This window comes from Limanda limanda, chromosome 9 (assembly GCF_963576545.1).
Source record: "Limanda limanda chromosome 9, fLimLim1.1, whole genome shotgun sequence".
Lineage (NCBI taxonomy): Eukaryota > Metazoa > Chordata > Actinopteri > Pleuronectiformes > Pleuronectidae > Limanda > Limanda limanda.
The window spans coordinates 23,569,965-23,586,165 of NC_083644.1; the positions used below are offsets into that span (position 1 = coordinate 23,569,965).

The 16,201-nt window shown below is 44.0% G+C and overlaps 1 protein-coding gene across 1 annotated transcript; it reads right to left on the reverse strand.

The window, feature by feature from the left end:
- Positions 1 to 5,320: 5,320 nt before the first annotated feature.
- ndnf (neuron-derived neurotrophic factor) lies at positions 5,321 to 14,536 on the reverse strand. The gene is made up of 4 exons (XM_061078647.1): positions 14,502 to 14,536; positions 9,071 to 9,265; positions 8,514 to 8,638; positions 5,321 to 7,402 (listed from the first exon to the last, which is right to left on the reverse strand). Exons 2-4 carry the CDS (start codon positions 9,262 to 9,264, stop codon positions 6,006 to 6,008), a joined length of 1,716 nt encoding a protein of 571 aa, XP_060934630.1. The 5' UTR covers position 9,265; positions 14,502 to 14,536; the 3' UTR covers positions 5,321 to 6,005.
- Positions 14,537 to 16,201: the final 1,665 nt, after the last annotated feature.

The window sequence follows — 16,201 nt, forward strand, 5'->3', positions numbered from 1 at the left end:
GGGCCTTTGTGTGTGTCCGCCCCACCCATGTCCTGCTTGGTCCATTTCTGTCTCCCCTGACCTCTCTGTCAGTGCCTTGGCCTGTCGGGGCAGGACGATTAAATGTCATGACCCCTTTTTTCCCTCCGTGCCATCTGACGACCCTGCATTAACTTTCACTCAGCTTTCACCGAGATCCCTGGGTTATCCAGACCAGCTCTGATCTCCAACACCTGCGCAAAAGACACACACCAAACACACAGAGGACTCATCTTCTAAACCAGGGAACCCAATACAAGGCAAGATGATAATCCAGATTTGGCCAGTGTTAGATCATGGAGTCGGTGTATGATTGAGGTAAAACTCAGAGTTATTCACAGAATAAAATAGATATGCTGACCTCAAATGGGGTCATATTTAATTTTTTGAACAAGAAGATACCAAATGAGCGCTGATATGTTGATGTTCCCAACAGCTTCACCTCCCCATACAGTAATGTTTATATAAGTGTCTGTGTTGCTGTTGCTAAGCAGCAGTGTTCTCAGGAGTTAACCACTTGAACATCAAGCATACATCTACACAACTTCCCATGTCCTAATAATAAGTTTGTTTCTGTATTGTTCAATATGGAGATTGTTAAAGTCTGTCACCCTTTATTAAAAACAAAACTGTGACTGAGGGGAATGTAGTTTCGCAGTTTTTCAATTAAATAAAAAAGAATATTAAGTTTGAATAGTTTGACTAAAGAAATATTGGATAATTTGACATTTTCACCTGACAACGGAAAATAAAATAAAAAAATCCACATTGACACTAATTCATCATGAGGGCTACATGAATGTGTGTACCAAAGTATATTGCTAATGAATGGAGTTCATGTCATCCATACAGATAGTATGGTTAAAAATGTTTTTTCTAGACACAATACAGGCTCTATAACAGTGAAGTCTGGCTCTGCTTCTAACCAAATGTCTTTCAATATTTTTGACTAATTCACTCACATATGATGACAGAAGCTTTCCATGACTGGCCTTGTAAAGTGATGACAAAGCATCCACATGCACAAACCAGCAATACCAGACAATGATGCATTGAGGACTTAAGAGTCTACCACGATAAAGATTTTTTGTTTCTACTAAACAAAGACATTTGGATCATCATCCCCATGGGACAATGTCTTTGAACCCTGAAAGTACCCATGGAACTGAGCCACTCAGTGGCTGGACTGCCAGTTGAGTCTCAGCGGTCCCAAAACTACAGAAACCACATTTAGGACATGGTGAAGGAATGGATTGCATTGAAATAAATACTTTCTGAGTTTCTTTTTTTTTTTCTAAGTAAATATTTTCACTGGAGGAAAACCTCAGTTTGGCAAACATACAACTGGTTTCATACAAGATTTTCCAAATGGATGTGAGCATTTTTCTGAAATCTCCCAAACCCGATACTGTAGATTGAGGGGCCAGACCACCTTTTGTTTCATGTTTCACAAACCCCTGCTGTCCCTCACCACAGCTCCCTATTTCAAGGCTGTCGCTGAATAGCCAGCAAACCATTTCCTGACGCTCCGAGGTCACTGGATAAATGATGTTTTCATTTGACAACCCCGGGTCGCCACTAAAGGAGGGTCTTCAGAGGGAGCCTTTTGAAATTACAGTACTGATGAAGCGTGAGAAATTACAGGCACTTAGAAGTGATTTCATGAGCACTAGAGAGCAGGGGGACCACCCCTATGCAGCTCGGGTGAAAGGGAGCGAATGCAGTTAGTAAACAAGTACACAAACACAAAAGCCTGGTGTGCACACAGATAATACATACACACATTAATAGCCATACACACGAAGACAGAAAATCCCATTTAAGTGCGGAGGCATCAGCACGATAAGAGGAGCTTCATCCAGGGATCCTGATCATGTGTACTGGATTGTTTATATCTATGATCATAAAAGTGACCTTGGCATTTTAAATTAAATAGAGGCCGTATTCAGGAGCCAGTCATTGTTTTTTTCACTGCTTGAGTTATCCTAATGGAGATCGGCTGAGACGGCCGATGCCCGAGGGCTGCTGGTCCCTCTCCACCCTTCCTGGGAATGGGTTTTTGGTCAGGATGGGTTTTGAAGGAAGCCTCCGATTTCTGCCTGGCCCTCTGCTAAATCAGAGTTATGTAGAACTGGTTTGGAGCTGAGCCTCAACAATGATCTATCCCTGCAACTGCTGAAGTGGAATCATTTTCATCATGGTCTACATTTTCACTTCCCAGGCATGGCTCCCGCTCCTTGTGCGTGTTTGAGATTTCAAAGCCTCATAATTTAATTCCACACTGTTTACTTTGGAGATTTCTGAGACAGTGCCACCAGTGTAAGACTGAATCATTTAACCACAAACAAGCACGGTACCAAACCCGTCCTTCAGTCACTGCACTGAGCTTTTTCACACACCAGTGTTTCACTGCTTTCCTTTGCTAAAAGAGTTCCACTCAAAGCCCTCCCAGCATGTCCGTCTGTCTGCTGTCTATCTCTGTTTGGATTCTGCTCCCTTTTCACCATTTCTGTCCAATAGTGTCACTCAGCGCTAAGTTGAGCAACAAGTGCATTCACGCACACATGAACAAAGCATGCTCACAAATGTCAAGTCCTAAAGCCCATTTGTAGAGAGGGAGGTGGAAGTCTGCAAGAAATTACAACCATTCAGTCTCTCCGAAAGCTTTTCTTCAGTGCTCCACATCTATTTTAGTGAAACTGGCTGTGCGAAAGTCATTAAATTCAAGGGATTAGCTGATGTTTTGGTTAATACCCTGTTCACTTTCTTGCAAGAGTAATAGGAAAAGACTGATGTCACTGTCATATATTTCATAAAATATAAGCCTATAGCAACATCAAGGTGATGGTTAGCTTAGCATTAAGATTGGAAGGTGTGAAACATGTTTCTTAAAAAACTCAGTCAAGCTATTACTTTAAAGCACTTAATTTGATCTCTGGTATTCTAAAACCAGTAAAATTTGTATTTCTGCAATCAGTAATCAAAACAGTGAATGAGTTTAGATTCATGGTGCTCTAACTACAAACTTGGTTTAATTTAACCATTATCAGCAGTATACTTTGTTTCATTTGCTAAGTCTCGAATCATGGCTGCCATCAGCCTGAATCAAATCCATTGGAGAGTGTAACTGACCAAACCATGACTGAGTACTAGGTCTTGATTACTCCACCACTTACCCGTGCACATTATGTCTGTCTCCACCCCTCACACTCCTTCATGTACACACATATATACAAATCTCATACTTCAAAGCCTTGCACTCATTGCCACGGGAAAGATAAACACGGACAGCCCTGCAGATGGTGAGCTTTCAGGATAGAGGTTTCTCTGTATGTGGATGTTTGCCTAAGTGTTTGTGAGGGGATCTCCCGAAGCACGCTGGCAAAATAGACGTGTCTGTGCGTTTCTTTCCATCCTAGACCTCTTGAGTTGAGCAGGAGCCTCTTTAAAGAGGTAAGGGCTTCATGGCAGGTCTTTTTCACACAAACACATGCGCAGGATGTCATTTTAGGCAGAGCTGGCCAGCTTTATTAGCAACAGTTTACGTGGATATCCATGACACTCCCAAAACTCTGTGGAAGCTCCTCCACATTATTCCAGGGCAATGGCAGGTTAAGGGGAGCCAGGTGGACCCTCACTGCTTTCCTCTGACCAGGAGCACTTGATTGACAGTGAGTTGTGGCGATGAATCGGAGTGCAGCTACCCAGAATCAAGGTCGGACTGGAAACATGGCAATTCACGAGCAACAGCTGCTTTCCTTGGCCACAACAAAGAGACCATTTCCATTCACCTGAGACTACTCTTAATTGGAACGTGTGGATATGTGCACAGATGTGTATCTGGCTTTTCTCTTGGCTTATATGTGGTTAACTGTGTCTAATGGTTAAATAGTATTGCAAGTCACCCAATTCTCCCGAATTTGGTGCCTGCTTTTTTTTAAGTCAAGGCACTTAAAACAACATACAGGTAAGTGAACAGAAACATTAGATTTTAGAGGCCTGTTCAGTATCACCTGTTTTTTATTTTGAAATGGTGTCATTTCAAAGGTTCTCCAAAACTTGTGCAATAAATGTGTTGTTTTGATTGACGTGCTTTCTTGCCGGCAGTGGGTGATGGTCATGATCTCTGACTGAAATCTTTGTCTGTATCTTCTATGTGTATGACTCTTTGCCTTTTCACCAGGAAATATTTGCTGTTGTGTTTTTAATAGTTTTTATGTCTGTGAACCCCCTCACTCGATCGCTGTGAATCCAGAAGGTGAACTCCTGCAGTGTTTTCACATCGGATTCTCCTGACTTTTTGTAGACTTTTCACTAGGGGTCCAGGTGGAGAAAGTCAGCAGATAATCTGGAGGCTCTCACTCGGACATTTGCGTTCACACATGCACGTAAACGTAAAGTTTGCTAATATTAGCTACCTTACTCTACTGATCATATCCAGACCAAGTCAGTCTGTAGCTGCAAAAGTGCACCGACATTAACAAGGGTGTGTTTTTTTCTTAAACATTCATGTTTTTGATTTGTAGATGGCCGTTTATGTATTTCTTTCTTTTAGATGTATGACTTCATCAGATGAAGAAGGTGAATACCATTTTTTATATTTGACACAATTTATAACACTGAACCACGGAAAGAATTATTTCACTACGGTAGGCCCTGAATCGTCTCCACCCTTTAAAATACTGAGATCATACATCATTTCATGTATGAAGGGCAAATTTCCAAATCAATTACATCCTGTGACGCAAACATTTGTATTTCACCAAGGAGATCAGTGTACATAGCAGCAACATTATATAACTACTAGCGACTGGATTAATGAAAAAAGAGATTATTAACGGACCATGAGAAACAGATGCGCTATACTCTCAGAACAGCTAAAACATATTGTGTTCCATGTGCAAGAGCAGTTCTTCAAAGGTGATGGAAAATATAAGTCCTCTCGACATAATACTAATTCTTCTAGATATGCACTCAAAAATACTTATTACAGTTAATCTATAGGCACCACTTGATCCGGTAACAGAAGTCTGGAAAAGGTATTTCCTGTGAATAATTCATCTTCTGTTGACCTTTTCTTAGCAGAAATCATTTATAGGATAGAGTTATTACTTCAGCCCTTCTTATATGTAGCCTTAATATAGATGTCTGAGTCTATAAACACTGTACGCATACAAAGTGACCTCTTTCATCTCGGAGCCGTGATTGTGATGTTAACGGCTTGGCAAATGAACATGACACCCAGGGTGACACAGGGATTACTTGTTCTATATTTAGTGTTTATGTACATGAATATTGGCAGGACAACTCTGTACATGTGACACACACACACAGGGATACAGTGATAATAACACAGATCTCCAGCACAGAACACATTTACAAGATGGGCTCTAGAGCAAACACTGGCTGAGATACATAAGGGAATGTCTGAACTACGACAGCTTCCTCATAAAACTGGAATTTCCTCGTAACAGTTATTATTGTCATCAATAAAAACAGACAATCAAAAAGAGAGACAAAAAAGTATAAAATAATTTAAAATCTTTCTAAAACATGTAGTGGATATGCAGCAAGAGATTTATACAATACAGGCAGCGACTGTATCTCCTCTGGTCAAGGTGATTTGAAACTGAAGGAACAGACAAATATGACAAACAAAAGCAAGTATCATGCAGCAACAGAGAAACATACAACGTGAAAGATGATCTTCTTTGTAGTTCTGCCTCCCCGGTGGCAACATGATGTCAGGTCGACAAGCCTGGTAACAAAGCAGCTCACGCTATGGGCCGCCCAGACGTGCCTCAATGAAATGTAAACATAAATATACAGGTGGATATCTCTCTCTACAAACAGTTCAGTCACTGCCACAGGCCCATCAGCTGTGTGAGTAGTCAGTCTGTATACACTCCTTAGTAGAATATCACTTAGAGTTAAATAAACTTATTTAATATATATATTTATAATAGATTTATTCTTTACAGAGTCATTTAGCAGTATTTCCTTGTTTTCACCAGTTTGCTCTGGTATTTCACTGAGTGGCCACTGTGTCCCACCACGTAAACGTCCAGCAGGTAGGTCTTGCCTGGCTCCATACCTGTGATGGTCTCTGTAGTCACAGCTTTCTGCAGGTTTGGGCTGTGGAAGTACTTGCACAGGACCTTCTCTGACTTCCTGCGGGTCTCTGGCCCGGCACACTGGTTTTGTTCCCGGCGTCTCTGCTCCTCGCCATAATTATCAGCCACCTCTTTGCGGTAAATGCAGAATTTATTGCGGTCCTGCGTGCCCAGCCAGGCCACGGTGACGGAGGAGCAGGTGCGCAGCTTGTCAAAGGCCTTGATGCGTGTATCCTCTGGAAGTGAAGGGAATGGCTGCTTGCTGCTGGGTCTTGTACTGGCCAGTACCTTCAAAGTGGAGGCTCCTTTCCTGCTGCCTCTCAAACGGATCAGGTACTTGGCTTTTGGTTTTCCCCGCAATTGAAACTGCCGTACCCCCTCAACGTTCTGGGAGAGAAGCAGCTTTCCATCACGCCTCACCTGCACCTGCACAGCGTCCAGACATGTGTGGACAAACAAGGTGAACCTCTGATGGGAGGACACTGGAGCAAAGCGCAGAAACTTACTGCCTTTTCTCTTGATGAAAACATCCGATACTTTGCCGTCTTTCAGCTCCACTGTCTTCTGACGAGCTTCCTCTTTAGTGCGGGCAAAAGTACCCACGTATGCTGTGCTGGTGTTGGTGGCAGAATTCACGGCAAACACATCAAAGTAGTACTGTGTGTCTGGTTTCAGATCGGACACAGTGAAAATGTTTTTATTGCCAATGCACAACTTTTGAATGTCTGATGTTTTGGGCTTCACTGTGTACGCCCGGGAGATCTTGTTACTTGTGAGGCCTCGATCTTTGCCAAAACCATTGTCAGAGGGAACAAAGCCAAAGTGCATAAAGTCAAATGGGCTAAAGTCTCTCCCAGGCTTTGGAGCCAGCATGAAGGCATCGTCAGAGCTGATCTTAGCTTCAGCAGCGCACATGCTCTTGAAATTGTGCTCCTTGTTGATTACTACACAATACTGGACAGGCTGGCCCATCAGAGAGCTTGTAGGCGTAGGCTTCCAGGCCAGGGTGACAGTGGTACGGCCCAGAGCAGTCACATCAACCCGAGGGTCGTAGGGCAGCTCCGGGTACGGCTGGTCAGACTCTGGAGTTGTGGTGGCGTACACCTTGAAGTTGCTGTCTTTCTCTGTGGACAGCAGATCCAGCTGGTAGAGGCCAGAGGGCGTACTGGTGGCCACATACGCCTCCACATCGTTACCCTTGTAGGTGAAGAGCTCCGTCCCTTCGTCTACGGTCACCTGCTGTTTCTGCTGGTCAAGGGGTTCAGGCTCTCCTGGAAAACAAATGGCCAACACGTTAATGTTACAAATTTTTACAATGTTGACAGATGTGTTTTGTAATGACCAATATTTTTCCTCTTTCTCATTTTATTTTGTCTTTGATTAAAAGCCACATCCTCCCATACTAAAAACATCTCTTTAGTAGTTGATCCTGTGAGGTTCCAATGGAGCTCTGCAAACCTCACGGACGATTAGCCCTTCACATGGCAGCCATGTTTTCACTCCAAACATCCCCAAAGCCAGCACTCACTGAGCCTTTCAGGGGAGCTGCGTTAGAAAGAGGCGCATTGTAGCGTCCACATGTGAGAGACAGTCTGAGCTCTCACTGAGCAAGAAACCATAATATTATGTTTGTCAACCAGAGAGTGTGCTCAGAAAAATACTAAAAATTAATGCTCAAAGACCACCAGAGATATTTAGCAAAAAGAGCTGCATGGACAGGAAGAAGTTCACTTCTTCTTGTAAAGTCTTGTAAAGTGCCAATAGATTTGCCTGTGTCGGGTCCAAACTTATCATTATTCTCCTACTTCAGGATGAATTATTTTCTCTTGAGGCAAAGTACATGTCTTCAACCTTGCAACTACCCAATAAATCATTTTGTGATATTTGATTTGACAGGAGCACAGACACATATGCAGGTGCTGGTGTATTGACATTCAAATATATGCTACACTCAAAACCACCACTTTAGTAATTTGGCATGATCTGATGCTGAAAGAACAACGTCCAGATGGAGAAAGTTGAATGTGAGGCAGAAGAAAGGAAAAAAAGGAAAGTAAAAGAGGAAGGAAGGAAGACAGACAGACAGACAGAGAGCAGCCACATTTACCTTAAGAAGACCAAGACAGCTTAAATAAAAGGGATGTAATGGCTTTGATTCACTAGGATGACTAGAGTAGGGCCCTGCTCTAAAATTATAGACGTCAGCTTGGGCCGAGTCAGACATCATAAGTGGTCAGACTAGACACTACGACTGACTTAATTAAAACCCACCAAAACACAAAGCCTAACATCACTGTGTCAGTTAATTGTGGTTGGTGGATAGTGATATTTCCGCATAACATGTCATTAACCTCTTCCACTGCTGTCTGATGTCAATTATACCTGATCCCTCTCCGCTGGCCTCTTCTGGCAGCTCCTGCAGAGTGAGTTTCCACTCCAGAGGAGCATCACAAGGTGTCACGGTCACAGACAGGGGTGTGTTGTCTTCCTCCACCACAAAGTAGTACCTGTAAAATGATAGGCCTGATATGAGCACCAGCATTCATGTTTCATCATAGCTTGACGTTAACCTAAATAATGTGTGGGCTTAATGGGTGAGCAGCCTGCTGGAGACTGTCGCACTCAGTGATATTACTGTTCCACCGACCTTGGTCTCTGTCCCTCTGAGCAGATAGACACTCAATTACGCAAGAATGACTTTCTCATCTATTATTTAGTTTTTGCATCAACATAATAGATCATTTTACAGAGGAACATCTGATGTTCCCTATCTGCTTACAGTAAGTGGCCATCAGCAAGTTTAATGTTTCCCTCTGTGATTGTTATGGATCAGTCAGCGATGGAAGGTGGATTTAGGTCCTTTTTGTCCTCATAACAAAATGGAAACAGTTTCTAATGACTGCGATTAAGGAGTCTGTGTTGCTTTGTAGAGCACTCACCTTTTAGGTGTGTCCCTGAAGAGGTAGCCACTGATCTCAGCTCCGTCCGGGATGACAGAGGAGTCGTGGAACAGCGTCTTGTCTCTGATCTGCATCTGGAAGAGGCCTTCATCTCTCGTGGGTAGCTTCTGGGCCACAACCCCCAGCCCCAGCAGCACCAGCAGGACCGCACTCCAACCTTTACACTGTCCCATTCTGAAAGAAAAAGATAATGACTTAATTTACATAGTAAGATACGCCCTGCACTGGCTGTCAGTTTATTATTAATGATGTTTTACATATTTATATCTGATTCCGTTACTGAGGTATTAATTTCTTCATTAAGTAAGTTTTACATTTAAGGAAAATTACTTATTTGTTTTCTTTCTAATACTTAGATGAGGATAATGATACCACTCTAAATATGGAGCTACATTCACAGGTTAGTTAGTTTAGCTTCGCATAAAGACAAGACAACGGTTAACCTTGACATGTGGGGTGTACCGACTCTCAGCAAGGACTCAAGTTAGCATACTTCCTAAAATGTCAAACCATTTCCTTTGAAAAAAAAGAAAGAAAGCTTTGATAAAAAAACATAAATGTGCAAAATTTTGAATTAAGTTCCTTTTGGAGAGAACTATTGTAGCGGTTTCTCCCTTTTTCCAGTCTTTATGCAATGCTCAGCTCAGCTAATTGGCTCCTGGTTGTAGCTTCATATTTAGCATACAGACATGAGAATTATTGTTATTATTACTGTCATCTCATGCAACTATTTACTGTTAAACACACATGTGTATTTCTCAAAACTTTTAACGATTGAGTTATGTATTGCAAATGTCTATGTTTGCCTTTGGAGGTCTCAATAACTTTTGATGTAAATTATTCTTAATGACATGTTTTTGGCCTCACCTCATTTTGGAACCTAAATGAAAAATTCTGCTTCACATTTTCTTTGCACTTCTTGTTTTACGTTTTGAAGTTTTTACCTCAATTAACATTTGACATTTAACCTGGACGACAACCCACACACCATCTGTGAGCCAATCAATGACTGAGAGACAAAGAGTGAAGGGAGTGAATGAGTACCCCCGGCCATAGGGTGGAAGGAGGGATTAGGTTTAAACACTTGTGTGAAGGAGAAGACGTTTCCTTGGAGCGACATGGAACCGCACTATTTCATAAAACTCTTAACACAAAAATCCCCAAATCCATGTCGTTTAACTTTTATTGACGCAAACATAAAAGTGTCTGGTGGCTGGGATAGAGCCGTGGCTCAGGACAAGGTGCAGCTGACTGTGGCTTTGAGCCTCTCATGTATCCCCTGTCTATTGATTTGTGCCCCATTGATTGCAGCTGATGGGAACGCCAAATCCCTGGTGATTTAATCAGCGTAATGATAGCAGATTAGCCAGATACTTTACTGCCATTTACTGCAAGCGAGATGGTGTCCTTTTAATGACCCCTCTCCCTTTCTCTGCTCACCCTCCCTTATCTGTCTCTTTCCCTTGATCATGGTTTTTTTTTTCATCAACAAATAATCCCTTTCTCTTTCACACATACACACATGGCCCTCCCTTGCGCTCTGTCATTACATTTTGCTCCCCCCTCCTCCCCTTTTTCGCCTTAATAAACAGATAAGCAAAACCAGAGGACGCTCATGCTTGGACCAACTTCCCCTTTACAAACATGGCTTCATTTCTACATTGTGGTCCTTTCAAAACACAAGCAGGGGGAAAAGGCCTTGACAGCTCCGTCTGTGCTTGCGTCTGAGCCCAGCCTCCCGTTGTACTGCCAGACTTCAGAGAGCAAAAGGAAAGCCGCCTAAGTGGCACTTTGAGGTTTGACTCACACAGAGAGTGGAGATCCTTATCGCCTCGGCTTGTCTCATTCCACTTCAGAAGCGTGTCAGTCGGAACAAAGACGTGTCTATTAATACTCACGACAGCGCTGGAGGTGGTATGTACTGGGCTGTTCAGAGCTGTCTTTCATTCCAGCATCCCCAAACAGCACGCGGACACAGCGAGGACCCCCGTCCCCCTGGCCAGCTCCGTCCACCACACTGAGGCCATTACACTTAACGTCTGCTATCACTCATACAGGAAGGGGTTTTATCACCACTGTCATTAGCACATTAGATGTGTGCTTTCAATGTGCTCCTCACATGAGACGCTGCTGATTTAAACCCCATGTCTGAGCCCTCGACTTCCCCCACATGCACCAAAGCACTCAGTATGTTTTTACAGTACTCACTGGGCATCTGAATATTACAGCAGTTGTGTCGGGTCACTGTGGTTGCATGGACCAGTGCAGAGTCAACATGGTCACACAGCCTGCGCTGGATCTGCTTTTACATGCGGCCATGCACCGTTCTCATGCCACAGAGTTCCCTTACCAAAATATCACATCAAAAACAGCTGCATCTGGAACAAATAAAGGCTAATGTTTAATTAGAATGGGGAAGAATGCATGATCGCAATTTGAGGAACGGGTAATTTTAAGGCAAGGTCACCCGCAGTCTTGTCAACTTTGTTTTGCTGTTGCTTTTTATCTGTTTACTTACACAGTTATAGCTTTTTGTTTCATTTTTAGTGCAATTAACAAAGCATTTTGGTTAGAAAACATCCTGTATATGCATGTTGTCAAGCTGTGGAATCTGGAGAGCTGTGAAATGGGACGAGGGGGGGAAATGGAAGTACATCCTGATGGCCGTTTTAGACACAATCTGAGCTATGGCCCCCCCTTCATTTGAATTTATACGACTAGCAGCTTTAACCAGCGGTTATTATAAGGAAATAGTGGGTAAATGGAAAACAAAAAGTTCACATTATTGTCTTTACATCTCCCAGATGGATAAAAAATGTTCTATGACATTCAACTGCAAAATGAAAGTCATTCACCATCCACTGATAATTTAAGCAAAAATATGAATTACTTCCAACTATAAGATTGCGTTTTTTGTCCACCTGATTGTGCATGTATCCCGCACATATATACTTAAATGTTTGTGCACCAAACTGCCTCTGACCTCCCGTCTCTCCCGTCTCTCCCCCTCTCTCTCCCCTCACTTTGTTTAGCCCGTCTCCCTCTCCTTCCCTCCAGCTCCTTGTCAAGATGGATAAGACTCTTGCCTGCTGCCACATGGAGCTCATTAACAGAACGGGAGGGAATAAAAGACAGTTTAATTTCAACACAAATAAAGAGACATTTCGGATTCCACCCAACAAGACGCCTGGCAGGGGCTCGCGGGACCTGAAGCCTCTGTGTGTTTTCTTTAAGGAAGTTTGAAGGGAGATTTATGTTGGGTCCTTGGTAGCGAACTCCATCACTGCTGTCACTTCAGGGTCAGTGTGGAGTGAGTGCATGGAGAGTGTGGAGGGCTGGGAGCCCAAGGATGGAACCGCACAGGACCTGGACCTGTTCTATTCGACAGGCCAAACCAGAGCAGGTCTGGTGCTCTTGGACAGCTAAATAGCTCATTAATGAATTGGTAGAGACTGTGGTAAAGGCTCGGATCCAAGACTGGAGATTTTTATCTGGTGTGTGTATGTCTATGTGTGTGTGTGTGTGTGTGTCCAAACCATGACATTCCTGCACTCGGCTCTGTGTATGAGTCTTAATCATCACTCAGGACCTGTCTACTTGCCATCCACAACATCGCTCACAGTTTGAGTTTCTGAACTCTCCACATCATCAAAACCACAAACGCTGGCACAATAGCATGATGGAGAGGAGAGCCCAGTTTCCTCTCCTTCCTCTCACCCTCCCCTCCTCCCCTTCTGCTTCTTTATAGTCCATCTCTGGGGCTTGTATTTAGCACTGCATCCTGGAATGTCTCTATGTGAGGAAGGGTCAGGTCGCCGGGCCGCTTTCTGCGTTTTCAAATAGAATTGAGGGTGGGTGGGTGTTGGGGGTGGTGGTGGTGGTGGTGGCTCTGACTGATGTGCTGGCATTGTGGCTGCAAAGGGGCGATTATAGATCACAACAGCAAATGCCCCATGGGAAAGTCATCCACCCTGCGCCCATCATCCGGGGCACACATGCACATGTATAGGAAATGAGTCAATCATGATCTCTTATGTTGTGCTTGGGGGGGAAAGAGAAATAGGGAAAACAGAGGCACAGAAAGGCTGTCCAGCAGCCAGTGTGACCGGGGCTCTGCCTCTGCTTGTGTCCGTCAGAGGGAGCTTAATGAGGGGCTTTGGAAAAAAATGAATGAGCCCTGGGAGTGGGAGTGCATGGGGTGTGGATGGGCTGCATAATTTAACAAGGAAATAAAAAAAAGTGCGTCTATAATCTTCCTCCAGTGACTCTGGATGTGTGACAAGGAGAAGGCAGCGTGGAGGAGACTGTATATGCACTTACACTGAAGCCTGTCACTTCTCTGGACGCGCACGGCTATAGCAACACTGGCGGAATTCTTTCAGCCGGAGAGTTTTCATATGCAAATGACGGTTTAGTTACGGTATGCGACGCAGACCTTCCCCATTTTAAGACTTTTTTTTTTTGTTCATGATTCATTCTCCTGAGAAAGTAGAAGGGAGGCAGTGCGGCTTCACCCCCGCTACTAAACACAGTTATTCATGTCCCTGCGCTCCGGGTATGTCTCTCATTAAACACCGACTGAGAGGAGGAAAAACACGGCGCTCACATGGAAACAAATGACAACACGGTCTAAAATGGCATTGGATGTGTTGCCTGAAACCAAAGATGAACATTTCAACTAAATTAAACAATAATTATTCTCATTAAAAACTCAATTTCTGTGCGTAATGGGCTCGTACAGGTGCGTAAAAGCGCCCGTGGGTCACGCAATGAGCCAAATGTAACTAAAGTTCACCGCTTGTGAAGAACTGTGCAGCCACGGACAGGATGCAGCACACGGAGATACTATTGATAAATCGCCTTTCCTGGGTGCTCCGGGAGCATGGGAACCCGCGGGAGGCACAAAAGCGAGAGGGTTTTCCAAAGTTCACCAGTTTCACGGATCCTCACCAGCGCCGCGCCATGCGCTGGGCTCCACGACAGCCCACATCGAAATCACCGAAAATTAAAAGAGCATGTGAGCCCGGGCTGGATTCAGATGTGTTTGAAACTTTTAACTTCCCGGAGTTGTAAACCGCAAAATCTCTTCCCCTCGCTCGCTCGGTCTTTTTCTCTCTCTCTCTCTCTCTCTCTCTCTCTCTCTCTCTCTCTCTCTCTCTCTCTCTCTCTCTCTCTCTCTCTCTCTCTCTCTCTGTGTGTGTCTGTCTCTGGCAGACGTTTCAAAGACGTTACTGGAGGAGTCTCTGGATTTTTTTTGTTGGTGTGTGGGGATTATCTGAACATTCAAAAAGAAATTAGTAGAAGAAAGGTTAAAGAACACGAGGGGGGAGGTTTTTCTCTAAACCCATAATTTCTAGAAACTGGATCAGAAGCAGAGAGAAGATCGTGCGAAATACAAAAGTGTTCTTACCTTGCGGGAGATGAAACGGCGAGGTTATGTGAAGGGTCTTGTTCTTAAACCACTCTGATATCACCAGGTTTTTTTTTTTTTTTTAAATAGGTGCCTTCAAAATGAATCAAACTGAAAGAAAAACGAAAACACAAGTTGTCCTCTGCAGCGTCCAGTAGTTTCCCCCAGTTTCCACTTCTATTGTTGGTGCCTATCAAGCGGATTAGGCGACTGCTCTGGTGCGTGTTTGCAGTTTCCTTGCGGATTGAACTGGTCCGTGGTGGGCTGGAGTGTGAGTGTGTGTGTTGATTGTGTGTGTCTGTGTGTGTGTGTGTGTGCTGAGTGGGGATCCTGAGTGCTGGCAGTGCGTCCCTCCCCTGCCGCGCCGCTGCTATTGAAACCTCCGCTGGATTGGAGGCAGAACTGGTGCGAAACTTCGTCTTCCCTCTTGTTGAAGACTCCAAGACACAGAACCAGCCCACTCCCTCAGCAGCAGTTAGGAAAAAAAGAAAAGAGGGAAGCAGGGACCAGACAGAGTTAGTCCCCAGGTTTGACTGCCCCCCCTCAAACCTTAAGCATTTACACCAGAGAAGGAAAAGGAAAACTTGGCACACACTACACACACATCACTTGAATTCTCCACGGTGCCTGTTGTGTATAATTGTTCAAAGTCTGATCATTTCTGAATTGAACTTGACTTTAAATCTCACAAGGAATAAACCTGAGCTCGACAGACTGTCAGGTGGGACCTGAGAGCTGGGGTTCCCCCTCACACGTTTTATTATTGCCCTCTGTTTTCTGCGATGCGCCCTGGAAATTATTACTTTGGGCGAGTGCGCCCTGTGAAAGTCACGCAACCCTCGGGGCTAATAGGCAAGTTTTATCACGGGCCCTGGAAGCCGTGCACGCACACCACGGTCATGACACACACCTCCTCTGCACAGCAGATTTCATGATGGAGAGAAGAGGGGGAAACACAAGTGGAATGTGACTAAAGACTTCACCAATAATGCAAAGTGTGGTGAAGGTCCGGAAACTCCCTGTGAGGCACCAGGGCTGTTGTCTGTTCCTGTGTTGAACTGAAGCCCAAGGAAGCAAATATTTATCTAAGATAAGAGACACTGACTGTCTCAGAGCTGAATTGGCCCTAAATTTATGGCTTGATGAGGAGGAGGTGGGAGGTGGGAGGTGGTGGTGGGAGGTGGTGGTGGTGAGGGGGTCCGTGTCTGATGACCAGACAATCTGGATTTAGAGGATGCTGCCGTTTCCTGCTGTTTCCTCCCCAGGAGGACCGTCTTTCATGTCACGTCATGTGTGGCTGCACGTTTTCACGCATTTTGCATTTTCAGGTTGGAGCAAGAAGCTGACATCTTCATCTCCATCACCATCATCATGATTTATTTACATTTACACAAGGAAGGAGGACAACTTGTTCAACTCAGACATTTGAAATATGTTACGGTCACATTTGTAGCAAGTGGATGAATTTCAAAAGTCACACTTTGTTTCTACAATTTTTGTTTTGTTTATTTAACTCAAAAAGTTATTTAAAATGATTATGCATTAACCAGCCCATAGTGTTGGTGCTTCTTTAGAAGTGTCCGATCTTCAGCAGACTGCTGCAAGTGAGAGGCTGGACACAGTGTTGGTGTAACAGCGTCATCTAGCGTCTGCTTTAACAACGCCACAGTGTGTGTTTTTCACTGGCACAGAAATGTTTT